The sequence below is a fragment of the Salvia splendens genome, chromosome 8 (assembly GCF_004379255.2).
Source record: "Salvia splendens isolate huo1 chromosome 8, SspV2, whole genome shotgun sequence".
Taxonomy (NCBI): Eukaryota; Viridiplantae; Streptophyta; class Magnoliopsida; order Lamiales; family Lamiaceae; genus Salvia; species Salvia splendens.
In genome coordinates, this window is record NC_056039.1 from 13,174,910 (window position 1) to 13,202,500 (window position 27,591).

Below are 27,591 nucleotides of genomic sequence, written 5' to 3' on the forward strand. Positions count from 1 at the left end.
CTCAAACAATCAATTTATCATGCAAAAGTATCTTTCTATCATTTGAAACTATCATTTTATCCCCTCAAACTATCATTTTATGATGCAAATGTATCATTTTATCAGCCAAAAATCTAAGAGTGAAGTGAAATCATAATAAGAGTGATGTGTTTTGTGAACAAGAGTGAAGTGTTTTCTGAACAAAAGTGATGTGTTTTGTGAAAAAGAGTGAAGTGTTTTCTGAACAAGAGTGATGTGTTTTGTGAACAAGAGTAAAGTGTTTTGTGAACAACAATAAAGTAAAATCAGAATAAGAGTGAAGTGTTTTCTGAACAAGAGTGATGTGTTTTGTGAACCAGAGTGAAGTATTTTCTGAACAAGAGTGAAGTATTTCGATTTTAATAAATTTTTATTGATAAAAAGCGAATTTAAAAAATTATAGTATGAATTTATAAATCGTGATAAGCAAACTATTAATTAAAATCAAAATAAAATGCTAAAAGAATATGCTGATTAGATATAAAAAAAATTCTAAATAAATAATAAAACTAGAACACAAGATCAAAAATATAATATACGCCTAGAACACGAGAAATTCACATTGAAGAACAAATTAATTAGAAGTTCCTTCGACAAAAAAACAAAAAATAAAATGTCAGTACGAAATATTGAAGAATAAAATCTGAGTTGATATACATAAAATGATATTTTTGGCGGATAAATATTGAAGAATAAATTTGTAGGTATGTACATAAAATGATAGTTTTTGCGGATAGAATGATAGTTTTGGCGGATAGAATGACACTCTAAGTTGATACAATGATACTTTTACTTATTTGTAGGTATGTACATAAAATGATAGTTTTGGCGGATAGAATGATAGTTTTGCCTGATAGAATGATACTCTGAGTTGATACAATGATACTTTTACTGATTTGTAGGTATGTACATAAAATGATAGTTTTGGCGGATAGAATGATACTTTGAGTTGATACAATGATACTTTTACTTATTTGTAGGTATGTTCATAAAATGATAGTTTTGGCGGATAGAATGATAGTTTTACCGGATAGAATGATACTTTGAGTTGATACAATGATACTTTGTGATTATAACATATTATCTATAATTCAAATAGAAATACAAGAGTGTGACTCAATTGAAACATTGCAAAAAAGGGAACTGTTAAATGATACTTTGAGTTAGAAGGGGAAATAGGATTGCAGTTGCATCGGAGAAGGCCAATGAGAGACTTTAAAAACAAACAAAATACTTAATAATTAGTAGTATCTCTCTTCTTAAACACATCTTCTTTATCCTCCTCCTCCGCCATCCCGAAAGTGTGCTTCACCGCATCGGCGGCGCCCTGCGCCATCCCCTTCACCTGCTCCCCGGTCTTCTGCAAAAGCCCTCCCGTTTTCTCCTTCCCCGCCGCCGCAGTCTCCCTGCCCGATTCCGCTTGTCCCTCGTTGCGTCTGCGGCCTCCGAGGCCTTGTCCCTCGCCGCCTGGGCCTTGTCCTTCACCGTGTCCATCGCTTTTCTCCTGCAATTATTTTTAAACATTTTATTTAATTAAAATAATAAAAAATGGTGATATGAGGAATCGTGAGACAGAGAGAGAGTTGCCTGAGCATGGCCCTTGGCTTCACCAGCTCTGTAGCTTTGCTCGTGAGAAGACATTTTTTTGGGATGATTTGAGTGAAAATATATGTGTGAATTTGATTTGAAGATGATAGCGTAGCGTTTTGTTGGAGATGTGTGGTGGAGATTTAAAAAAAGTAGAAAGAGTACTACATATAATAGATAAAAAAAGAGAGGGAAACAAGAAGATAAAAGGAATGATGAACGATGTTACAAAAAATAGAAGCTAGCCTAATATTTGTGAATAAACTTAGAAAACAAGTTTAAATGTCTCACTTTGAATAAATACAAGTTTTGTGAGTGGAGTATCAAAATGTATGGTGCATTAAAAAAAAAAGTATGTTTTCTGCCTCATTTAAAATGAAACATTTTTTTTTATTTGTCCCTTTAAAAATAAAATATTAAAATCGAAACAACATCATCTCTATTTTTTCATATCTCATATTTTACTCTCTCTTTATTAACTCACAAAACAACACTGCATAAACTTACGTGCCGTAAACCAAATGTTTCATAACGGAGGGAGTAAAATATACTCTCTCCGTTCCCAAAGAGTATGAACTTTGGGTTCGGCACAGGTTTTAACAAATAAGGGGAAAAGTAAGAGAGAGAGAAAGGGTAGTGGAAATAATGTTAGTGGAGAGTGGGGTCCACATTATTATAATGGTATAAGTGTTAATGGTAATGATATAAGTTGTAAATAAAATGATATGTAGGGGTAGTATGTTGTTTGAATTTTTTAAAATTAGAAAGTTCATACTCTTTAGGGATGGACGAAAAAGGAAATAGTTCATACTCTTTAGGGACAGAGAGAGTATTAATTGTATATTAAAATATCAGCGAAATGAATTATTGAAATGTATGGTGCATTTACCAAAAATAGTAAAAGTGGAATGTGATATTTAAAAATGAAAATTATAACTCTGACTCGACACAAGTTTATAAAATATAAAAGTGTTAGAGTTTAGTATACTGGAAAAGCATCTTTCGTATGCATGTATATGTAATAACTCTTTACCAATTTTTGACCATGCAAATGAGAAAGATTATATTGTTACAATGTGTTTTGCTTATGTATTTATGAAATATTGAAATGTGTTTTCCATTTAAATACATAGTTTAAGTAAAATGAGTTTAAGTCTTCTGCATAGTAGACAAGTTGTGAGCGGCGTTCACAGTAGGTAACTTGTCGATTCTTGCAAAAGGAAAATTATTTCACAACCTAGATAGGCTTTGACTACCTATCGTGAAAGGTTGTGACGTCAGTCCGAAAGTTTCCTTACCTAAGGAAATGAATGACGTCGGTGTGGTATAGCACTAAAAGGATCAAACAGTGGGATAAGTCTTTCTTGGCTATTTACTGAAAGAAGAGGTCACGGTGATTGTCATTTCTTAATCATTGTCGACATAACATTGAGCATACGATATTAATTGAAAATTACTTTGACCTATCAAATAGTGAGGGTATTTCGCTGCCCAAGAATCTTGATAGAATGGGTAATGAACATTAATGTCTAAGTGGTGCTAGTATTGTTATTGCAATGAATCGTGTGCTGGGAGAAGTCAGTATGATAATATCCTCAAGAGGTGTTTAGAAAAATCTTTTATTATTCAGAAAACTAGCTAGTTGGAATTTATTCCATGAATAATAAATAATGTTTCTAAACTAGACTACTATTGGAAAAAGAAATTAATTAATAGAAGTTAGATAGCAGACTTGATATTAATTAACGAATATTTAAATCTTAAACACGGAAAATGATTTAATTAACGAGGAAGTCTCGGAATACTCGTAATTTCAGTTTCGACGGGCAGTCAATATTATATCTATAGTGGATGATAATAATATTTAAGTTTGGGCTTGAATTAAATTAGTTTTAATTTATTTAGTGAAAGCCTAAACTGTGGCCAATCCAATCCTCCACAGATCCTTGGTCTGGCCCAAAATAATTAACTTAATATAAAAGGGGGAAGAAGAGAAGACATAATTAATTAGTTCATAAAAATTTCGTTCTCTGCAGAGAGAGATTGAAATTTACGGTTCTCTTCCGTAGAGATTTCTGTCTTCAAATTCTTATCCAACTTTTGAGGATTTGATAAGCTTTTCCCACACAAATGTCAATTCCGAGTTAAATGGAACAGATCAGAAGATAACGATTGAAGAAGGAGTTCAAATTCAATTACTTGAATTCATACAGTAATTGCATATATTCAAATTGATTTGTGATTATATGCTTCTATGAACATATTTCTAGTTTACAATTGGATAAAAAGCATGTTTAGATGTAAATCTTTCAATCAAACTAAATAGATTTCCGCTGCAAAACCAATAAAAAGAATATGGGAGGAAAAAAATAGTACAACGTGAGTCACACTTTTATACGTCATATTAATATGCAATAAAATGTCACACTTACTTACCATTTATAGTAAAAGTATAAATTTTATTGGCGAATTGACCGAATTAAAAAAACGGGATTCCTATTGTCGAGCCTAATGAAGGGGTTATAATTAACATGCATATAGTATAGAAAATTACGTGAATAAGGTAAATGTTGTAAATTTAATTTAGAGTGAAGAACAAAAATTGGTCCTTAACATATGGTCATTTTACGATTTTGGTCCTAGACATTACGTTTTGAATTATTGCATCCTATACATTTCAACTCGGGCCAGACTGTCCAAAAAGGATGGAGCCGTCAAATAGTAACGGTCAACGTGTGTTAACCCGATTTTGACCCAATTAATCATTTTGATTATAAATTTTTAATTATTTCGAAAATACTAATGATTCGTTTTTAATTAATCAGTGTTCATCACTCCTCGACAGCCCTAAATCCCTAATTTTGGCCCATAATTCCTAAACTTGCGCCCCTGATTGGAACGAGCAGAACCCTTCCCTCTTCTTGATTCTTCTTCTTCTTTCTTGGCTCTACTTTAAAGAAGCCTAGTTCTTGCAGCAATCCAAAATTGCATGTGCTCTTCGTTCGTCAAACCTCATCCCATCATCAAACCGTCACCATTTCAATGCCTCTTCCTTTCCTAAAATTGCCAACAAATTAGCTTGAAGAAGCAATGGTATTCACTAATAATCAAAATGAAGAGTTTAATTCGATCAAAATCGGGTAAACACACGTTGACTGTTACTGATAAGGCCTATTTCATGCATCGGTTTAAGGGTAAACTGTATACTACTTGATCAGTTTACCGTGCAAAGCAAGTGTTAATTGTGCAGGAATGCCGCTTGACCAAAGGCAACAAGGCCAAGCTGATCAAGCTGGCACAGAAGGCGAAAAAGGTCAAAAATTGAGAGGGTTGATCAAAGGGGTAATCAAGCAGTTAGAAGGGGGACCACTACATTCCAGAAGAAAGACACGTGGGGCTGATGCGCTGGATGGCGATCATCAAGTACTGCATTCTAGAAGGGGGCACGTGTTGATGCGTAAGACGCAAGGACGAAGCCGAATCCTCATTCCGTTATTGAAGAACCGCTGCATTCTAGAAGAAGGGCAATTATCAATCAATGAGGCGCTCAATCCCAGCAAGGGCGAATATTCGCTGCCAAAGTTGGTATCCTAGCTGGAGATTGTTGCGAGGAGCTTATAAATAGAGGATGCAGCGCCATTAAAAATATCTTCCCTCCCGCTTCTAGTTTAGCTTTTCTTTTTAGTTTAGTTTCTAGTTCCAAGTTCTCCCCAGTTCCAAAGATAACTTAGTTAGATAATAGCAATGGTTAGTTAGAAGAGAGCGACCGAAGGAAGCGTGACAGAGAAATCAATATCTGTTCGGCGTTGTCTCGAGTTCCGACCGAGAGCTTCTCGGCTTTATTCACTTTTCTACTTTCCAATTTTGGTTGTTTAAGTTTAATTCAGTGTTGTTCCGTAGTTAAAGAATCGATCTTTTTTGTATTCTGCATGTTCACAGCACTGTTCTGAGTTCTGAGTATAAAAACCGTAGTTATTTTGTTTTCACTTATTTGAGATTATCGCTTATTTGATCCGTCAGTTGTTTTCCAGCATGATGAGTCCCTTGATCAAGTAGTTAGTTTATATTCGGCCTAGCGTAATCCAGTGGTTTAAAAACTCCCAACTTAAAGCGTGGCAGCAGCCGACCCCTGTTCACTATTCACACACTCAACGCACCAGTTTCTCTGTGGGATCGACCACGTACTTGCCGCTTTACTGTTAAAGTAGTGCAAGTTTGGGAGTTATAAATATATTTCGGTGAAGCGAGAGAGAACGCCTTGATCAAGTGGCAACGACATTTGATAATTGATCCACCTGGTTGGTTAACTTCCATATAACTTGATCCATCTGTGCATATCGCTCTCTCAATCCCACCAGTTACTATTTGACAGCTCCATCTATTTTGGACTAAGTTTGGCCAGAGTTGAAATGTGTAAGATGCAATAATTCAAAACGTAATGTCCAGGACCAAAATCGTAAAATGATCATATGTTTATGACCAATTTTGGCCTTCACAATTAAAAGCTAATTTTGAGTCACCTTAGGTCATCCATAGTGGGGCAGACGATAGTCCGCCCGATGCATCGGGCGGACTATCGTCCACCACTGTAGCCATGTGGTCGATGACACATCCATCGTCCGCACCCTATGCTTCGTCCGCAGACGATAGGGCATCGACCACGCATCATCCGCGGTATCGTCCGCCCCACTGCGGGTCACACGGACGATACCGCGAACGATGCAACGCGTTTTCCTTTTTTTTAATTCTTCAAAATTTATTATATATATACACCACAACTTCACTCTTCCATTCACTCCACTCTTCCATTCTCACTCTTCCATACACTAAAAATGAATCCCGGTGATTACTCAAGTCCGAATAGTCCGATGTTCAGTGGTGGTGCACGGTGGCTGGGCAAAGCCGAATACCTCAAGTGGATGATCGATGATCTGCGCCGCAAGCTGGGAATGAAGGATTAGTAATGTAGGATTTAGTGAACTTGTTTTTTATTTCTAACTCTTGAAAAAAAATTAATTAGTAATGTAGGATTTGTCTTTAATCGTAGTGTTTTTTTTATAATTTTGCATGACATATTTGAAAACGTAAAAAATTAATAAACAAAATAGTAGTGAAAACTATAGGGCGGACTTTAGGGCGTCCTATTGCAAGTGGAAGGGTAGGAGGATAGAATGCTGATGTGGTGGAGCATAGGGCGCCCTATAGGGCGGACTTTAGGGATACTCATTGTGGATGCTCTTAGCCCACTAGTTTTTTATATTAAATACTCACTTCGTTCTTAAAAAATAAATTAATTTGGAAATAACACAAGTTTTAATGTGTAATTAGTAAAGTAAGAGTAAAATGAAAAGAAAAGTGATAAGTTTATTTTGTTAGTGAAAAATATGACCCGTCTAATTAGAGAAAAAGAATTCTTTATTTAGAATTGACATAATTTTAAAGTACGGCCCAAAATAGTATAACTAGTACTCCATCTGTCCCATAAAATTTGTCATGTTTTGACTTGATATGGATTTTAAGATATGTAATGGAATGTGAGTTGAAAAATTAGTAGAATGTGAGTACTACTTTTATATATTTTTAATAAAATATGATTGAGAATAAGTTATTGTAATGTGAGGTTTATTGTGAAAAATGATAAAAGTTTAATATGATAAATTTTATGGGACGGATAAAAATTGAAATAAACAACGTCAAACTTTATGGAACAAAGATAATATGGGTTGTTATTATTTCTAAATATGGTAAGGAGAACCGAGACTCTTATTGGCGGACGGACTGAAATGGCAAAACGGAACTCATATTCACGGATGGAGAGAGTATATTTTTTAGGGGATAGAGGGAGCATGGAAAGTTGAAAATTAGATTTTAATTATGTGATATTTACATAATGTAATATGATGGCGACTAGCCTCAAAAGGAAAGAAGTAAATAGAATATGATGAATGCTATTCCAGATATATTACAGATATATATTAATTTGGTAAGGAATACGAATAGGTAATATGACCTGGCCTACGCCTTTCTAAACTACGATTGTTATTTCTTTTTTCAACATTTATCTATAAAAATTTAAATAATTTCATTTGGCATACGCTAAATTGCATGAGATCATTTTCGAATTGTGTGTAGCATTTTATGTAATAACGAAATTAGCATAAAAATATTTAGAATCTAAAATCTGCATCAATGTCTATTGACTATGTAATACAAGACAAATGAATTTCCTAATTTCGTATTCAGTGATTATCAAGTCAAAATGTTTACTTGTTTTAAAGGTGAAATATTATTATTTGTAGTCAAATCTTTATTGGTAATTCATTAAGATTTTAAAAAGGGTTATCACCTTGCTAATTTAGTTCAAATTAAAGCTATCAACACTGATGTATAAAAGTGCACTCACATAAAAGTTATTATTAACTAATAGGGTCGCCTTATAATACAGTATTTTTCAATCAATCTAGAACGCAAAACTTTTAATATTGTATATTATAATTATTAATACAATGACATTATTTTATTAATACGAACATATAAATTTAAATATAAACACAAGGACATAAGTATATCATATATTTATATCTTTGTGTTGATAATTTTAACATAATTAAAAAAGTTGTAGGTTCTGGATTAGAAATTAGTTAGCATGATTACAGACCATATTACTAATCAAGATTATCTATACAAGATCTCTATAATCGATATCCACATAATAAATTCCTAAATATTTCAGTCGTCGCTAGTATAAATTTACCCTTTTCCTCTTTGATTTTCTCCATCTTTATCTCCATATCTCTTGTTAATTAACTCCGCATTCGGTAATTTATCCATACGATCATTTCTTTTGTGTATTTCATCTTTTGTCATTCGAATTTCGAAATATTTTCACACTAATTCAACATGAAGTTATTTTTTTTCTATTTGAAGAAAAAGCATCATTATGTGGGAATCAGGCAATTTTTGGACAGAAAATATAAACAATGCTCCAGTGGCTTTTATCCATACAACAATGCATGTTTTGCTGGTTGATCATGACGCAGAGGCCCTAAACATAGTTAACCAACTAGAAACGTTGCAGTATAAAGGTGATTTTTCTTTTTACTATATTAAATCTTAAAAATATGTATCTATATAACACACACACTTACATTTACACCAAATTTTGTGTTGTAATTTGTGTGATCAGTTAGTTGTGTTGAACTTCCATATCCTTCTATACTGATGCTTGCGAATGCAAAATTCGACGTTGTGATGGCGAACATCAATTCTCCGGATCCCCAAGGTTTAAAGTCACTTCTGCAGCATGCACTCAACATGTGTATTCCAGTAGTTTGTAAGTTTCTATTCATTTTGAAGCCAAATTTTTTACTAAAAAACGTATGTGCAGTTAAATACTTTTCGTATTTGTATAGTGATGGCGGATGATGACAACACGTTGTTGAGGGCTATCGAAAATGAACCATTCCTTTGCGTCAAGAAGCCACCACCGATGGAGTTTCTCAGATACTTATCACAACATGCTACGAGGGAGAAGACAAGGATGATCAGGGAACAGGATATAATCACATCCAACAACCTAGGATCATCGGTAGGGGGAGTCGAGTTCAGAGAAGTGGTTCATCATAAAAATCTTAACCCAAACCCTAACCCTAACCCTAACCCTAGAATGATGGTGAATAGGAATGGCAAATATAAGAGTAGATGTAGAGGTAGATATGAGGATTACAACCAAGAATCCAATTATCTGATGAGCCAAAATGGTAATGTACGGAAAAAGATGTGTACCGAATGGACTCAAGAGTTGCACGCCAAGTTCAAGGATGCAGTTGAGCAACTCGGAGAAGGAAGTACGTACATATTTTGATGTTAAATTTTATATTTACTATGTGTATTAATGTCATATTCATTTATAGGGTGTTTTCCAAAAGAGATCTTAGAGTTGATGAATGAGCCCGGCTTAACCAGAATGCAAGTTGCAAGCCATCTCCAAGTTTGTTTTTTGATCCAACTAGATTAAGCTTCATAACAAAATTAGTAGTATATCCTCATTTTTTTTTCTAATTTCATTTATAGAAATGTCGCAATGAGCTTTGGAAATCACGGGAAGAGCGAAAGCCAAACCCTCAAACTAGTCATCATTCATCTACAAATGGAAATAGAAGCCAAGCAAAGCCAAGACGGTTTGGGTCAATGCCCAAAATATACAAACCCTCAAAGACTCAAGAAACGAGTCAAATGAAAAATGGGTCGACCGTGACTACTACTACTACTACTACTACTCCTCAGCATTATGGAACGGAATTTATGCCTTCATCCGATGAATACCTCAATGATATGGATAGCTTTATCCATGACTTCTCCAGTAGTCACAATAATGACAAGGTATTTTTTTCATACTAATTCTTAATTCTTTCTCAACAACTGAATATCTTCACAACTACAGTGTTTTCTTAATGAAATTTTGATTGTAACATCATACACTCCTATGTTCTTTCTTTTTTGTCTAACACAAATATGCTACTTGTATGCAGACCGGTGAACCAAGTATAAACCAAGTGTGAAAACAAAGAGCAATGATTAAAGAAAGATGTGTTTCGACTACATATTGATAGCTGAAATTTTAATATTATGTTTAGAAATTTCAATCTTTGAAATACATAAATTCAATATGGATAGATGACAATAGTAGTAGAATATATATAGAGAATTACAAAAAAGTAATGCTCTATTTCAAACATTTGAAACTTGTTATGACTTTCCTTTTCTCATGGTTGTTGATCCATACTCAATAAACTCTGTCTTTCGTAAATAAATTGTTAATATAAGTTTTATCATTAATTTTCAATCAAGAATTTTCTATTTGTATCGATGATGGAATCCCCCTCCTTTGGGAGCTTTTGACATTGTAATCTTATCCACAATTAATAAGTCTAGTGTTACAATATTTTAACAAAATAAAATATAGATTAAATGACTTCATATACAAAGTAGGATCACATTTTTTATAATACAAATGGCTCAAGCCATCAAGAGTGACTAACTGGGCAAGGTAGAACACAGAGCACTACAAGAAACTCTTAAAACAACCAAAAACTAACCTGATCAAAGACAACCACCTACATATTTATAGATGTAGTAGTACTATTTTTTAGCACTAAAACTAACTGCAAGTATACAATACAGCAATAGTCTTGAAACTTAACCGGCCCGGGCCAAAAGACTATCTTACCCCTCCCAAAGATGAGACCAAAATCTCGTCTGTTCTCCATTTCCCACCTTCATTCGGATCTCATTTCTCACCACTTCTTGAACCTCCATATGATAATAGGTAAAGAAATTCTATGTTACGAAAAGCCAGGTCATTTGATTGAACCTATTAATTATCATTATGTAACATTTCCACAATTGCTTATTTGATATTATCTGTTTATCTCATTTACATTTATGAGTCATCACTCAATACCCATCATTGCAGCAAAAAAAGCGATTATGTCGTCTTGGCAGCCCCCACACTCTGGTCCGACATCATGTGAGGGGGTTAAATCAGGGTACGCAGTAGCCCGTTAAGGGGAGGCCTAACCCACTGGCTGCCAGAAGCTCATCTCCCAAGGCCTCACACTTCTGTCTGAGAGATGGAAGCAAACTCAATACCCATCATCATCTTACTGTTTGTCGTAAAGTCCAGTTTTCAATTTTCTCTGTTCCTCATTTTACGACTAGATAATCTTAATTCTGATCAGCTTATAGTATTATATAATTTAATTTGTAGTATTATTATTTTATCGTTAAGTACGTTTAATATACATGTCGCAATAGATTTTCCGTGTTACTCTGCATTCGAATGTATCGGTACAATAAAGATATTACTCTATTATATGTTTAATGTTGAAATTCAAATTCTCAAGAACGATTTCCATTTGAGCGTATATCGAATATATTGTCGCAAATAAAATAATTATTTTCATAAAAGTAAAAAAATTTGTTTAAATTATAATTTTTGGCTAACTTCTCGTCAGTATCACAACTTTTCCTGCGAAATAAATCACTCCCTCCGTTCGCGAATAGGAGTCTTCTTTTTCCATTTTAATCCATCCGCGAATAGGAGTCCATGTTCTCTTTTACTATAAATAGTAATAAAGTCTCACATTTCACTAACTCATTCAACTCACATTACATTTAATATATACTAGTGGAACGAACTTATATTCCACTAACTTTTTCATCCATTTACTTTTTCTAACTTTTATTGAAACTCATATTGAAAAAAAATGAGGCTTCTAATAGTGCAAGGAAGGACTAACGAGTTTAACTTTAATACAATTCGCAAAATGTCCCATGGAACTAATTTTTCAGGGTTGAACCCCAAAGGTTAGACGTAAACAAACGTCTATTCCTCTTAAAACACTTATCATTTAGAAATTATAAGTTTAAACAAATTTTAGGGAATTATTCTTAGTTTGTATCATTGACTGAATATTTGGCCTTTAATATTTCGCTACTCACAAACCTTAATTCTGGCATTCACGATTTGGCCTTCATATGAGACAATTATAAATTGTAATAAGATTATGATTTCGTATAACTTGAAAATTATAAGATATACCATAAATTTTTATAAAATGCGCAATAACAATTTCACCGTTCTAAATAGATAGTAAAAATACTTATTTGTGGTGGACAGTAGAATTTACTAAAGGTGACTTACTATTTACTAACCTACCTTACTCTGGCTGTTTTTGTTCGGATAACTTAAATTGAACGAGGTAGATTTCGAATCGAGTGTTCTAGATTCTGTGTAATAACTAAAATTAGTTTACAGTTTTTTGAAATTCAAAAATCTGCCTTTCAAGTCCACAAAATTCATTTGACTAACTTTAAATTACATTCCAGACAAGACAAATTTTACCTGTTCTGCACATAATTGCCGTTGGATTTCCAGCACCTAGCACTTCTGTATTTTGTTAGTATTCAAAGTCAAAATTATTTGTTCTCAATTCTAAAAACATAGATGTTGCAGATCTTTTACAAAACATTAAAACATTTGTTAGACTAAAATTACTTTTCTATTTTATCAAAATTATTTGTATTTTTTCTTCCAATTTTTTCCTAGGTAGGTCCTAGTTCAAATTAATTGAATTTTCTATTTAATACAGTGAAGAACTAGTATAAATACCCTCTTTATCATTCATCATTTTCATTGTATTTTGGCTCTACATAATTTCTTATTAGCTCTGCACTTCGGTAAACATTCATCTCATGATTCTCATCCTCATCTCTATTTTCTATATCACTTTTTTATAAGGAATCTCGATTAACTTATTTATATCAATTCATGTTGTAGAAAAGCTTCATTATGTGGGAATGTGATAGAAACAATGTTCCTATGGCTTCTTTCCATGCTTTGATGCATGGAATTCATATTTTATTAGTGGATCATGATGCAGAAGCTTTAATCAACACAGCCAAGCAACTCGAATTGTGCCAGTACAAAGGTATGTAAAAATTCCCATTTTCTTACTGAATTTACTATCAAATTAGATCCTCTCAAATCTTTGTTTTTTCATGAATCGAGAGATATAATGTTGGTGAAGAGTAGTTTATTTGAATTACTCTTTTTAATTAGTCGATTTTTGATTGATTTTTAGAAGAATCTTTTCATTCACCACTCTTGTAAAATTCGGCTATGAGTGGATTTATACAAATTTGCTTTTGATTTTGTTTTATTTACTTATTTGGAATGTAATTATGCTATTAATGATGATTGAGTGTATGCTGTTGTGTATTACTTTAATTCGTTTTTTTTTAATTTAACCAAGGTGAACTCTTCTTGGATTACTATTTAATTTTTATTAATACTATTAATCATTTGTTAAATGTGATTCATTTAGTTACTTCGACTTCCAATTACTAGAACTGAAAATTCTCTTGCTCGTTAGATCCAAACACTCTTACAGTCTTATTTATAATTTTTTAAAAATATTACGTTAGTAATGAATTAAAGCAGTTAATTAGGATTAAAATCAGAGCTGTAATCCACAGCGATACATCTTCAATTTTAATTATATTTATCCGTTTGTTATTATTTATTTCTTGATGGATTTTTGCACAACAAATTGCAAGAACGCAAAGGGCAGCACAAATAAATTATATATCCTCACAATAAATTAAAAGGGTCTAATGTAATGTAACTACTCTACTATATCTACTAAATTGTGTCAATTTAGTGATGTGATGCAAAATATTTATATATTAATTTGATTTTGTTTATTCATCAGTTACATTCGTTGAGCACGCATCTGCTGCTATAGCGATGCTCGCAACCGGAAAGGCTAGATTTGATGTTGTGATGGCTAACATCGACTCGCCTGATCTCCATGGATTCAAACTTCTTCAACATGCAGTCTACATGTGCATCCCAGTTGTTTGTAAGCTCAAAACATTCATTAATTTTTTATGCATACATCATTGTGAAAATTTATAAGTTTATTGAATCCTTTGATATTTATATAGTGATGTCTGAAGACGACGATGCGTTCATAGCCATGAGGGCACTCGAACATGGAGCTTTCCTTCACATCAAGAAGCCTATGTCAATGGAGTTTTCTAGATGCTTGTGGCAGCATGTTGTGAGGGAGAAGACGAAAATGGCGAGGGATAGGAACATGTTTATGGCATCGAACAACCTTGGACCGATACAAGGGGTTGAGTTTAGGGAAGCGGTTCAATTAAGGGACGAAAACCCTAACCCTAGCATGAAGAACAAGGGCAAATACAAGAGTAAAGGTAGGGGTCGAAGCGATGATTATGGCGAGGAATACGACTCGGGAAGGATGGGTCACAAGGGTAATGTGAGGAGAAAGATGTGTACCGAATGGACTCAAGAACTCCATGCCAAGTTTATGAATGCAATCGAAAAGCTTGGTGAAGGAAGTATGTGTTCCATGGCTTGTTCATTCAACTTCATACTAGGAGTATTAATTATATAATGTTACTTTTTAATTAATTATATCATGCTACTTTTTAGGATGTTTCCCAAAAGAAATCCTAGAGATGATGAATGAGCCTGGCTTAACAAGAATGCAAGTGGCAAGCCATCTTCAGGTTAGGCTTTGTTTCATTTTGTTTTTCCCTGTGTTGTTATGTCAAGGTATTGAATTGGATAAATTTTATAGAAATGTCGGAACGATAACTGGCGAGCTCCAGAAGAGCGAAAATCGACCCCACATCCTCAACAGGCATGTTCGAGTGGGAGCGGACCCCAATCAAAGCCGCGAAGATTCGGTTCAAAACCCCTACCCTTATCAGAGACCCAGACACCAAACAAAATGGGAAATGGCTCAATTCCTGCATCTTATGACTACTTACATTTTCTGGATATGGATAGCCTAGCCAATGCCACCAACCAACAGGTAGATATCTTTCATTGAATTTTTTTCTTTTTTTTATTTGCATTTTCCTTTAATTTTATTCACTAATTATCTTATTCCTATAGAATTGTGGTGAAGCAACTTCCCAGAGCAAGAGCGTGTGGAGTTCGGACACATCAAATCTGGACAGCGATCACTCTGAAACAAAAGCCAAACCTTAACTTGATCATGTTGATTTACCTTTTCTTTCATCTTTGCTTTGTAACTACAGTTATCTATACTGTCTCAAATGTTTACTATGGTTTTGTTACTTTTGTTTCTTGCCTTTTTAAAGAATTTTTATGTGACTTTTCTCATCTTGTATGGTCTTCATCGCATTTATATTAATTCTCTTACAGGTTTGGTATCAATCTTCTCCTTCCTATGCGCGGCTTGATTTCTTTTAGTTTACTGAACGTAATCAGTTGAACCCTTTGGGACAGTTCGGTTTGCAAGATTATATAACATGTATTGTGTTTGGTTCATGAGATTGAATCTCACAATCCTATATGGATAATCGTGTGATAATTAATCATAATCACCCGGCCCTCCAACTAAAATAATATCACAACTCAATCCCAGATGAATTATCATATGATAATTAGTCATGACGACCGAATGACACCTTTTGAGTTAGAGATGAATGAATGAGAAAAAACAATCTAAGGGGCAAGATCCTCGGGTGAAATTATAAGTGATTGATTTCTCTCTTTTAGTTGTCTCACTACAAGTAATTGATACTCCTATTATATTTTTAGCAAAAATCAATACATTTACTCTCTTTTAATTATTTTACTTTTTCTTCTACTTACTCTTTCTATATCTCTTTACTTTATTCTCTCGCATACTCTATTTTCTCTCCGCTTGACTCAATAAATATCATTTTCTTAAATCTTGTGTCCAAAAGAAATCAATAATTTATAATAGGACGGGCAGAGCACTATATATAGAATATAAGGTAAAATAAATTCATAATTATTTTACTATATTTTACTTAAAATAGGAGCAAATCTTGCTCAAGGGCTCCTTTTATATTATTCTCTCCGTCCATTAAAAATATAAATATTTCATTTTTTTAGTATGTCCCTTAAAATTATACACTTTTTAATTTGGGAAAAAAAATCTCATATAGTGGGATTCATTTTTCATTAACAATATTTCAGTGACTTTTTCTTTTTATCTTTTTTTACTTTGTCAGTTATGTATTAAAAGTTGTGTCTCTTCAAAAATCCTATTCCCTCCGTCCCACGAAATAAGGGTATTCAGGACGTCATGGTAATTAAATAAAAATAGTACAGTAAGAGGGATTGAAAAAAAAATAATTATAGTATTGTTAGTGGAAAATAAGACTCACCTTATTAGAGAGAAAGAGTTACCAGAAGTAGATATTTTATTAGACATTTCAAAATAAAAAATATCCTAATTTTTATAAGACGGGGGAATACTATTTTTAAATTAGTGATGGAGTAGTATTTTGGAGTCTAAAAGAAATAAAATTATTCAATTCTGGGTCTTGTGTCAACTGATAAGCCCATGTACAACTGGGGCTTATTTTACATAAATTTAAATTTCGAGTCCATTACTCTGATTTAAATGACATTAACAATTCAACCGAACAGCCCCTTACTATGCCCTAATTTCACCCCCAATTTTGAACACGATCGATTATCGTTCAATATTTCCCCAACTCGTCCTCTGCATCAGAAAGTCTCCTCAATCTAAATTCTCAGAAACTCTCGCTGTGCTCATCATTTTTGCAGCTGAGGTATATCTCTCTCTTGATGTACATGTCTATGTATGTGGAAGGGAAACATTTTTGTTTTCATGCCGTGATTGAAGTAGTGAGCCGAAGTTAATTTAGCAGGGTTTGCTTGAATTAAGTGATAGTATATGAAATCCTCTTGCTTAAATAGTTAATTTCACCACAAGTTGTATTCAAATGCTTAGTCAGCTGCATTGCGACTTACTTGCGACTGCTCACTGTTGTTTATTCGTTTAAATTATTTTTTTCGTCTTAGCTTTTTTTCCCAAATAGATTCGTAATTTCGGGAATTTCCGCAGAGGTTTTTTTAAGAATGACGGAGGTGGGTGAAGATGTTATGCCGAAGGATGCCAAGATTGTGAAGGAATTATTGAAGTCAATGGGTGTCGATGACTACGAGCCTCGAGTCGTAAATCAGTTTTTAGAGCTCTGGTATCGCTATGTAGTTGATGTGCTGTCCGATTCACAGGTGTATGCGGAACATGCTGGGAAGTCTGTCATCGACTCTGATGATGTTAAGCTTGCAATTCAGTCCAAAGTCAATTTTAGTTTCTCGCAGCCTCCACCTCGTGAGGTAGTTTCATCTCGATTTTGTTGCTTTTGAGCTAATATGAAGTGCTTTCTTTATGGGCTTGCTTATGATGCTAGTTGGTGTTGCATTACTAAGTAGCAATTGATGTGGGTTGGATTGTTTGTTTTAACTCATTATTTGTAGTATCGATAGTTGATGCGTATTATAAGCTTGTTGATTATACAGTGATGCAAATGAATCTAGACATTGTAGTGTTGTCACAAGGATCCTATTGAGCTTCACTAATTAACTGCTCCCTGTGTTTCTGCAAACACAAATATTTGCGATAGTTTCTCGTTAATGTTTTCAATAACTTTTGCTTGCTTCTTCTTGTGAATGAAGCTCATAATATGTTGATAAATGGAGTATGATTTTGACACAAATATGTCTATATAGTGTAATGGCATGATCATCTTCACGTAGCGTATTAGTTAAGTGGTCTCTTCTTGCATTCTAGTTTCTAATAACTTTTGGTCGATTCATCTTTGCGAAGAAAGCGTGCAAATATTTAATTAAACTGTGTTTGTGTTATTTACATGCCATTCGTGTGATACTATTGTGTGCTACCACGTCCCCTAATAGGTGCTGCTAGAGTTGGCTAGGAGCAGAAACAAGGTCCCCTTGCCTAAATCAATAGCTGGGCCGGGGATTCCTCTGCCTCCCGAGCAGGACACGTTGATCAACCCGAATTATCAGCTTGCTATTCCAAAGAGACATAACATGCAACTGCCTGAAGAAACTGAAGAGGATGAAGAGACTGCTGATGTCAATTCGAACCCTAATCCTAATAATCCTCAAGACCGGAGAAATTTGGCTCAAGGAGCTCAGCGCGTCTCGTTTCCCCTTGGGGCCAAACAGTCTAGATAACTCTCCTATTGTAGTAATGCTTGTAATATTAAAAATGATTCACTATGTACCAAGTTGTTGGTTTAGCTTGTATAATGCACTTGGTTATTGTCAATGGCAGAAATCTGAACAATAGACTAAGAACTTGAATGTCCTCATCTTAATATCCCAGTTTAATTTTTTCTGCTATATACTCTAGTAGACACCCCTCCTCACGTTGCCGATCAATCTCAATCCCATCCCAATCAATGCAATGACTTTTTGTCACATTACTCATTCAGCTTTCATAAAAGTGTTCATGTTTTAGAGTCCCATTCATTAGGTCTTAGTATTTGGTTGATGCACGTATTAATCCTTGGTTTTTGCTCTTGGATTGATGTATTGCCCTTAAAAAATGACTTTCTTCTTAACATGTAAAAGCATCTTAAACTCGTTAAACACGACTAGTATTAATGAATCAATACTATCTTGTTGCACACACTTTTTCTAGGGACTTACCTGGAGTTGTCGAGGTTCTCACAGGGTGTGATCATGTCAGCCACATTTCAGTTTTTAAATCAAATTGACTAAACATAAATCCCAAATACGTAGAAAAGAGCTAAGCAAAGCAAAACTAGTTTCAAAAAGTGTCTCATTTTTCAATCCAAAACAATATATCCTTTACAGTTATTATTGAACATAAAAAATTTACAATTTTACCCTTGATCATCAGTCACGGGCTTGCGTCGTCGAGGGTTAAACTCGGCAAACAACTCTCGGAGCGAGTCAACACAGTGGCATCGCGGGGGCTACTCGGCATTGATTTGGAGGACTTCCTAAGCAACTGCGTCATGGCCCGAATCAAGCGCACCTGCGGGGGCCCGGAGGCCCGAAAGTTGGTGCAGAAGGTGAGATGGCGGGCCATGGCTTCGTCCGGGTTCCCGCACCGCAGCACTTCGTCTTTCACGGCCTCCGCACAAAGCCCGCAAATCCATTTCCCTCCGTACCTAATATTAAATATTTCATTCACAACAATGATTAATCAAATTAAACACCACTTCCTTCTTATCAATATCAACTATCAATGATTGAAACCAAAGAAATAAAAATTACATTTCTCTAATTGTGGTGATGTAACAACGGGTGCATTCTTCAGAAAGGCAGCAGCAATCGCATTTCACAAAATTCACATCGTTCAAATCACTCATTTTACCAGCAAAAATCTTATCAATATAAAGAATTTTGCAATAAAACTGAGATCAAAACCTTCGCCGAACTGTATCTATAAAAAGAATAAAAAACAAAACCTTATTGGAGTAATTAGTAGAAGATGTGATGAATTTGTAATACTATACTATTTTTTACAATCTAATGCGTGTAAGAAAATGTTAGTGCGAATAATTTATGACACAAATATGAAGTCATTATATATAGCGGATAATTGCCTTTTGATTTGCATGTTTGCATTGTGTTTTTTATTGCGTTCATATTCATGAGGCTTGACATTAATGCGGCTACGAACTTCTTAAAAATTGACATATACTGTATAATTTAAAATATGAAAATTGAATTGTTTGACCATGATTATATTATTAGGTTACTCGCTCTCATGATTGCTGATTATGATTGCTGATTGCACATTAGTTTGATACTATCCGCTTTGGATGGAGTCAAGCCCATATGAATTTGTATTGGGGCCACCCCAAAAGTTCTCTAACTGTGCATAACATTTGTATACTAATCCAACTTCCCTCATCCGATGTGGGATGAATTTGTAACCCAACACTCCCTCGATCCTTCCATTTTTATCAACAGTAGTCATATTTTTCAATTTTAGTATATCCGGTAAACAATAGAAGTCCAAATTATTTTTATTAGTATTTTAATAATATTAGTTCATATCGTCTGCATTCACTGTGTCCTTTATGGCTGGAAAATGTATTTTACAAATGAAATCATTTTAAAATAAACGATGAAGTCCATACATGTCACGCGTAAGTTGGTAAACGAATTATATAATGAAAAACCAAAGATTTGTGATTCGAAATTTGGAATAAATATATACGTATGCTACTTTTGCGAATGAAAAGCTGCCACCAGAATATGCCGACGTGTATTTCTTTATTTATATTCTCAGCTCTCAGCTTAGCCTTGTGGAGATTGGAGAATACTATTTTATTAGTCAAGTAGATGGTGTAAATGGTCATTATTATACTATGAATTTTATCATTCACACTAAATTATGATGATTCATCAATCAAATTTGTTGGTTATTGTTCCTTGTCAATGCACGTTTTCTTGATTTTTAATTTGTGTTGTGCACATTCTGTATATTGTGAAAGGAAATAAAGTATAATCGCAAATAATTACACTCGTCAGCCACTTTGGGAATTAAGTCATGAGTTGATAATGATATATGTTTGGAACTGAAATGAGATACGCAGATTTTTGCTTTTAGTATAAAGATTTATTGTTAGTTGATGCATAAACTATAAAAAAAATTGGTTCTTATTTTTTAATATACTTGATTTTTTTGTTAAAAATAGAGTAGTAGTAGTAGTAGTAGTATAATTTTATAAATTTTATAAGAAGTTGGAATGATCTAAATTTCGTTATTCAATCTGCCAAAGAATAGCTCAATAAAAGTCTTTCTAACCCCAAAAGATCTAATAATAATAATTCATGGAAAACAAATTCCACTACAACAAAAAAAAATCAATAAGGACATTTTAAATGCAATTAAGGGCGCTAATTTGTGTTTTTAAATATACCACAATCGCTTCAAAAAGTGTCCTTATGGTTGGTGTCCCAACTAAGATTAGACACAAATGAAAGTGTCCTAAAAAAGCAAAAGGTTAAGTTAATTTATCATTAATGTAAGGACACTTTCTTTTGTGTCCTAAATTGGTGATATTTTTTAGAACTTCCAATGCAAGGGATTGCATTTTAAATTTTGTTTCCTTAAAAGTATGTTTTTTTAGTGTTCATTGTAATGTAACTAATCTGACAGACATAGAATGCATATAATTAATTGCACAAGCAAATTAAATTTGGAATTTGGGATACCTACCAAACTTATGAGAAGAAATGTAACTATAAACCTGAACCGCCATATAATAAAAGAGGCAGAAACTTTCTATTTATTTGCCTACTAAAAAAGGGCAGAAAATGCAGTCAAAATAGATCAAATGCATTCAGCCAAACACATGGAGTTCTATACAAAGAACTATATGTGGCTATTTTGCAGCAAAGAAACCAAGAATCATCCCTACAAAATGCACATTTTTCCTACCTAGTGGTGTTAAAAAGAGAGTTCGGCAACGGATGCCCTAACGAGCTTCTTCGACTCGACTATGGGTATCCGACCCCCCACCTTCGTTTTCAAGTACTCTTATCAGCTTTTCCATCTCTCGTCTATATACAGGCATGAAGTGCTCAGCAATCATGGTCTGTGAGAGCCTTAGTTTACTATATAGTGACCTCGGAGTGAGAAAGATTGCAACTTCTGTGTTTTCCTCCGGGCTACTGTCCGAGTCACTGGAGGAAACTTCACCATCTCTTTCTCGTTCCGGCTCATCAGAAACTAGCGTCACTATGTGCATTATCTTGCCAGCGGGAAAAAATCTATGCACCTCCATCGTGTTAGGAACTGAGGCTTGAGATTGAGGGTCACTTACCTCAGCGATGGCGGCTTCCTCCTCTTCCCGGATTTCTTTGATTGTATTATCACGTTCCTCATCTGATTCTGAGTGTTTATAAAGCTCGCGCTCTATTTGCTGCCACAACTCTACCTCTGTCATCCGATCTTGAAACTTCTCAGGGTCCATGATATCGTCATAATCTTCAACTCCGGTATTAATTGTGAAGTCAATCTTATGCTTGTCTCTTCCATCTGGTGAAGATACGGGAAGGGTCAAGTTTTCAACAAGTGAGGTTGTTTCTTCAATTGTTTCGATAAGTGGCTCCTCTGACGCGTCTCTCTGAGAAACGGAAGACTCTGAAGGGTCTTCAGTTACATTGCAACTCATCTCAGCTGCTGTAACTCTGCGACGAGGGCCTATGCAAGACCATGACCGGAGGGCCGGGCGGGACCAAGCGGCTTGAGCCATACTCTGAGCTCTCTTCATGACGACCTATTTTGGCGAGACAAAAAGCTTAGTTCGAGAGATATAGCAATTGACGCTCCACCACTTGACGAAATGGTACAATTGAAAGCAATTTTAAGATGAGAAATGGACACCTGCGTACTATTGGAGACTGGACGTAGGATTGCACCAGCACCAGCTACTTTGGCTTTAGCACTTGCCATGGAAGGAAGACGAGAACCCAACGCTGAAGCAGAACGATAAACTGTACTAAGTATTCTGGTACGTTCGATTTGATTCCGCAGATCATTCACCCAAGCAGATGCTGTTACCTGCAAAACTTACTAGTCATTAGGTAATGAACACATGTCAAAAGTGAAGTCAGAATATGAACAAGACTCGTAACAACACCTCAGCACGCAAATCATCTACTGATGCAGCCGAGAATGTAGGCACTAAATCAGCTCCATTTATTACAGAGATAATGCAGTCATTACCAGACTCGGCCAGTTCCCATGTCATACAAGCAGCTGTATGTGATCATCGAAGAGGCAGTTAATAGTTTCCCAACATTAATCACAGACTCAATTGCCAAGGAGGATTACATTAACAGAAAAGGAACCTGGAGCAAACGCAACACAGGTAGCAGTTGATAGTTCATGTGTTTCTCGCAAAATATATGTTAAAAGGGCAGCTGTACCGCCACCAAGAGAATGTCCTATGATCTGTAGGAAAATGTAAATAATTCATGTAAAGAGAGTATCATTAGAGACACAAGAGACACAAGGCAAGAACTTAGTGTGGCATGTAAGGAAGTTATCTACTACTGATTTTTCTAGGGGCATATTTGGTTACCAAGAAGCTAAGAGAATGTTCTTAGCGACAAAATTTTCAAAATTACCCCCCCCCCCCTCTCTTAACCTCCCATGTAGGAGAGAAGGAGAGAGAGTGAGAGAGCACAAGTTCACCACCTGTTTTTTTTCTCAAAGCAGCCATTCAGCAATAAAATAGTACTCCCCTCCGTCCCACTATAGTAGAGGCGTTTCGTTTTGAAAATGTGATAATAAATAGTTAAAGTGGAGAGAGAGTAAAGTAAGAGACTACATTATCATCTCTCTTACTTTACTCTCTCTCTCTCTCCACTTTAACTATCTATTATCATTTTTCTAAAACGAGTGCTCAAAACGAAACGCCTCTACTACAGTGGGACGGAGGGCCAGAGGGAGTATTTATTCGCACATTCAGAAAAAAAGGATATTCTGAAAAATTAAAATTTGGGAAAAAATGGTGAGCAAACTTGGACCTTAAGTTTGTAATCAGGGTGCTTAGCAAGCGAAGTGAGAAGACAAGGAGTTGAAAGCTTTGCAATCCATCTAGCAGCTGCAACCATTCCACCATGTGCATAACCTAGAACTAGGTTGATGACTCCTCCCTCACAGACCACTGAATGATGGAATGGTACAACAGCTCCAGTAACAGCTGTCAAAGTGTCCTTTATACTGTGAGTTCCACGAATCAGCAATAGGACAGTTTTTAATTTGTGGTCAATCAAGACAGTGAAGGCTGGCTTCAAAATCTGCATAGAAAACTTTGCTGTCAGAAAAATAAAAAAAGTATTGAAACTGATCTCCAGCCTATGAATTCTAAAGAAAGCACTATAAATTACAAATGAAACTTACTCCAGCTTTAGGTTCTTGAAGGATAACGTCTTCTTGAGAATAGCCAGTCTCTTCCAGAAACTTAGGAAATGGTTTCTTTGAGAAATGCCAACAGAGAGTGAGCAAATATAGAAGATATCTGAGATCTGCAGCAATTTCAGGTCCTTTAAGCCGTATACTATCACTACCTCCAAATACACGGCCAACTTGTAAATTTCCCTGTAAAGTTTGCCCATAGCCTATTCCTCAGGATCATACAATTCAATTGAAGGATATGCAGTTTAGTGTGAAAGACTTCACACCTAAAAGAGAGCACATATTGTTTTAACATTTTGATGGGTGAATAAGTACTATGTTACGTAACCAAATACTATCTGATACTTCCAACTCAAGATCACTCAACCCTAAGTTGGCAGAAGAGTACTTAAACGGCGCACTAGCTGTGAGCCAAAAAATTACTACAATTTTCGTTCTGTCAAACTCGAAACTTACAATATGGCAAAGCAATAGATCTCTAAGTAGGGAATGCCAACTGGAGATAGATGTTTAATAAATGATTGGCTAGAGACAATGCATAAAATCCAACAGACACTTTCTTATACGAAGTACCTTCAAATGCATGTGTTGTCTAGCATGTGTCTTATCCACTATTATATATGTATAATGTGTATTAACCAAAGCTCTAGTATAAAATCTGGGGTGTATCCTATCATGTTGAGTGTATTACGTTGCATGATTTGCATCTGATTACATGGGTGATAAAAAGTTACACATTACCCTTAAAGAGTAATTTTATCCATCCAGGTTAAAATCAAGCAGGACGACATATCAAAACCAATACAAAACTCTTCAGAGTTTAAACAGTGATCTGTATTTGAACTTTACAGGTCTACTTTCAAATTACATTGGAGATTCATATGCTATGGGTGCAGTAAGAAAGTTAAAACAATGGAACATGTCATACACATACACGTACGCGAGCGCACACGCATATATATATATATATATATATATATATATATATATATAGAGAGAGAGAGAGAGAGAGAGAGAGAACTCCACGATGAAACAGAAGCTAATAGCCATCACATATCAGCACAAACACACCTGCCTTTTCAAGAGAAAGCTTATGCCAAAAGCCAAATCACCAATCGGCCACTTCCCCAAAGTTTCTGAATAAGTGAATCTAAGGGTCTCCGAAAGAGTTGAAATGGTCTCTAGCCAGGTCGCAGGAGCTTGTATAAGTCTATGAGAAACTCTTTCAATACCTAGTGGGGCATGAACTTGTATCTCCCTTCCATTTTCTTCATCCTCATCACCAGTTGTTGGACTTGATTGTAGTTTCTTATTTAATGTATAATACAAAAGTGCAGCAGCACCAGCTGCTGTAGCCATTGTGGCTGTCGCCATGATTCTCGAGTCCCTAAGGTAAAATAAAACAGAAATGCAAAATCTCAATTTGACCTTTCTTTTAAAAAAAATTCATTCAACCTCTCAAACATTACATGTAAGGAAGTGTATTAAGTTGAAGGCAAGCATTATAACTACAGCTAAAAACTGTGATGCAAATAAGAACTTACACAACAGTCAACACTAATGCAAATCCCTGAGAATCTATCAACTAAGTATGACTAATGTATGAATTCAGAACAAAGACATGAGAAGAAAGGGAACCAAAATCTTTAACTACAGAACTTACATAGATAAAATGTACAAGGATGTGAGGAAAGCAGAAATCTTCACTCTTCATCAAGTCTCAATTCGATTTCAATAACAACAAATCCACCAACAAAAACAAAAATTACAACTGCCGAAAAATGAAATTATTATAGACAACTTCCCATTCCCTGAATAACCACAATTTAATTTTAAAAAATGTGTATCTAATACTAGAACAGCAGAAAAATCCAAACCTTATTAATTCTTTCGAAATCGAAAAACTTTTAAAAGAAAACGATCGAGACCCTTTCTCAAAATTATTTAACCATTGCAATTGGAAACATTAATCACAGAAAAACAACAAATACTAACCCCACAAGATTACCCCCACAAAACTGCAAAAACCCAAAAAATTGCTAATGGAAATTAACCTGAACATGATTAAAACCTCGAAAAGAAAAGCCCTGAACAACCCGATTCTGAGGCATATAAAAATGAGTGCTTGCACAAAGAATACTCAACAGAAAAAGAAAACAAAGAAAAACCAAAAAAATATAATCAACTCAAAAATTAAAGCATCTAAATTATCAACGGACCTGAATTGATGGACGAGTATCGAGAGAAGTTAGATAACTGATGGCGGAGAATTTTAGCTTCGCGTAAAAGAATTGCGAGAATTAAGTAAAAAGGAAAAAAATTAGAATACGAATTTGGGGTGCAGTCAACACGAAAATTAAGGGTATGAATGAAATTCCTTGCGTGTTTGCTAATTTGGGGAAATATTTGGATTATGATGATTAGCTAACTGTGTTAAGCTTCTACTTTCCTTTATACAGTAGAATTATTTATGAAGGTGCTCGAATTTCAAAGACGATCGTTTTCGTTTCTACGGCAACCTCCGAATATATTTATTTCTTTTCTCTTTGATTAAACGATGGACATAAACAATAATGATAAAAAGCCCAAATTGAATAACGAGTGCTGGGCCTAATTTTGAAGACAATTTTCCAACAAAATTATGATAGCAATCACATAGGCCATGTTTGATTACCATAATTCTGCCTGATAAAGTAATCTGATTCCTTAAATTTTAAATTTATGTATTTGTTTCGATTTTTAATCAAACTGGGAAAGTAATCAGAATCCCAAGAACAAGAAAAGTTAGTACAACTTTCCAGGATTCTGGTTCCTAACTTTTTTTAGGTATTCTTTTTCCCTGTTTTAGGATTCTTACATATTTAATTATTATTATTATTATTATTATTTAATTACAATGTTTTAAAAATAATTTTAAATTACAAATCATACTTAATTTCAAAATAATAAATAACTATAATTAAAATGATCATAATTATAACTTTGTATTATAATATTTATATATAATTTTTATTATCATAATAATAATTAATAAATTATTAAATAATTAAAATATAATTATATAATATAAACTATATTGTAATAAATAGTAATTATTATTTTATAAATTAGATAATTAATAAAATCGTAGTGAAATTCTAAATTATAAAATTTATTTAATTATAATATCCTTAAATATTATAATAGTAATAATGATTATTATTATTGTTATTATTATTATCATTTATGATTATAATACTCCATGTAACTATAATTGTACTTGTATTATTATATACTGTGATGGATGATTCATATTTAAACTATCCATCATAATAATAAATATGTAATAATATAATTGTCATCATTTGTAATTAATAATTTATTAAAAAAAATTATTATATTTTTTATAAATAAAATAATAATAAGTCTATCTTTAGTTTGGTGTTTAAATGAAATACAAAATTTAAAATCTTGGTATTCTCCAAACACAGGAAAGTAAAGTTATTAGGAATCATATTCTAGAGATTCATTTTCCTAGGAATCATATTCCTTGCCAACTTTACTTTCCCGCCAACCAAACATGGCCATAATGATAAATATCAATAAATTGTTCATGCACCCTTTAAATTTTAAATTAAGTTAGAATTAATTACTCCATAACATA

The 27,591-nt window shown here is 34.1% G+C and overlaps 3 protein-coding genes and 1 long non-coding RNA gene across 5 annotated transcripts; 1 reads left to right on the forward strand and 3 right to left on the reverse strand.

Moving 5' to 3' along the window:
- Nucleotides 1-1,122: 1,122 nt before the first annotated feature.
- LOC121744170 (late embryogenesis abundant protein 29-like) lies at nucleotides 1,123-1,721 on the reverse strand. The gene is made up of 2 exons (XM_042137619.1): nucleotides 1,606-1,721; nucleotides 1,123-1,522 (listed from the first exon to the last, which is right to left on the reverse strand). Exons 1-2 carry the CDS (start codon nucleotides 1,657-1,659, stop codon nucleotides 1,253-1,255), a joined length of 324 nt encoding a protein of 107 aa, XP_041993553.1. The 5' UTR covers nucleotides 1,660-1,721; the 3' UTR covers nucleotides 1,123-1,252.
- A 14,896-nt stretch (nucleotides 1,722-16,617) lies between these two features.
- LOC121743091 (transcription initiation factor TFIID subunit 9-like) lies at nucleotides 16,618-18,334 on the forward strand. The gene is made up of 3 exons (XM_042136279.1): nucleotides 16,618-16,776; nucleotides 17,073-17,347; nucleotides 17,927-18,334. Exons 2-3 carry the CDS (start codon nucleotides 17,087-17,089, stop codon nucleotides 18,209-18,211), a joined length of 546 nt encoding a protein of 181 aa, XP_041992213.1. The 5' UTR covers nucleotides 16,618-16,776; nucleotides 17,073-17,086; the 3' UTR covers nucleotides 18,212-18,334.
- Nucleotides 18,335-18,804: 470 nt separating this feature from the next.
- On the reverse strand, nucleotides 18,805-19,545 carry LOC121744363. Its single transcript, XR_006038585.1, has 2 exons — nucleotides 19,283-19,545; nucleotides 18,805-19,176 (listed from the first exon to the last, which is right to left on the reverse strand). It is a non-coding gene; the product is annotated as an uncharacterized LOC121744363 (long non-coding RNA).
- A 1,738-nt stretch (nucleotides 19,546-21,283) lies between these two features.
- Nucleotides 21,284-26,459, reverse strand: LOC121745611. Of its 2 annotated transcripts, none has more exons than XM_042139583.1 (8): nucleotides 26,168-26,459; nucleotides 25,020-25,335; nucleotides 23,934-24,131; nucleotides 23,558-23,830; nucleotides 22,877-22,979; nucleotides 22,666-22,784; nucleotides 22,410-22,586; nucleotides 21,284-22,302 (listed from the first exon to the last, which is right to left on the reverse strand). In XM_042139583.1, exons 2-8 carry the CDS (start codon nucleotides 25,320-25,322, stop codon nucleotides 21,499-21,501), a joined length of 1,977 nt encoding a protein of 658 aa, XP_041995517.1. In that variant the 5' UTR covers nucleotides 25,323-25,335; nucleotides 26,168-26,459; the 3' UTR covers nucleotides 21,284-21,498. The 2 variants fall into 2 exon arrangements, with proteins under 2 accessions (XP_041995517.1, XP_041995516.1); XM_042139582.1 differs by lacking the exon at nucleotides 26,168-26,459 and adding an exon at nucleotides 25,612-26,123.
- Between the last annotated feature and the right edge of the window lie 1,132 nt (nucleotides 26,460-27,591).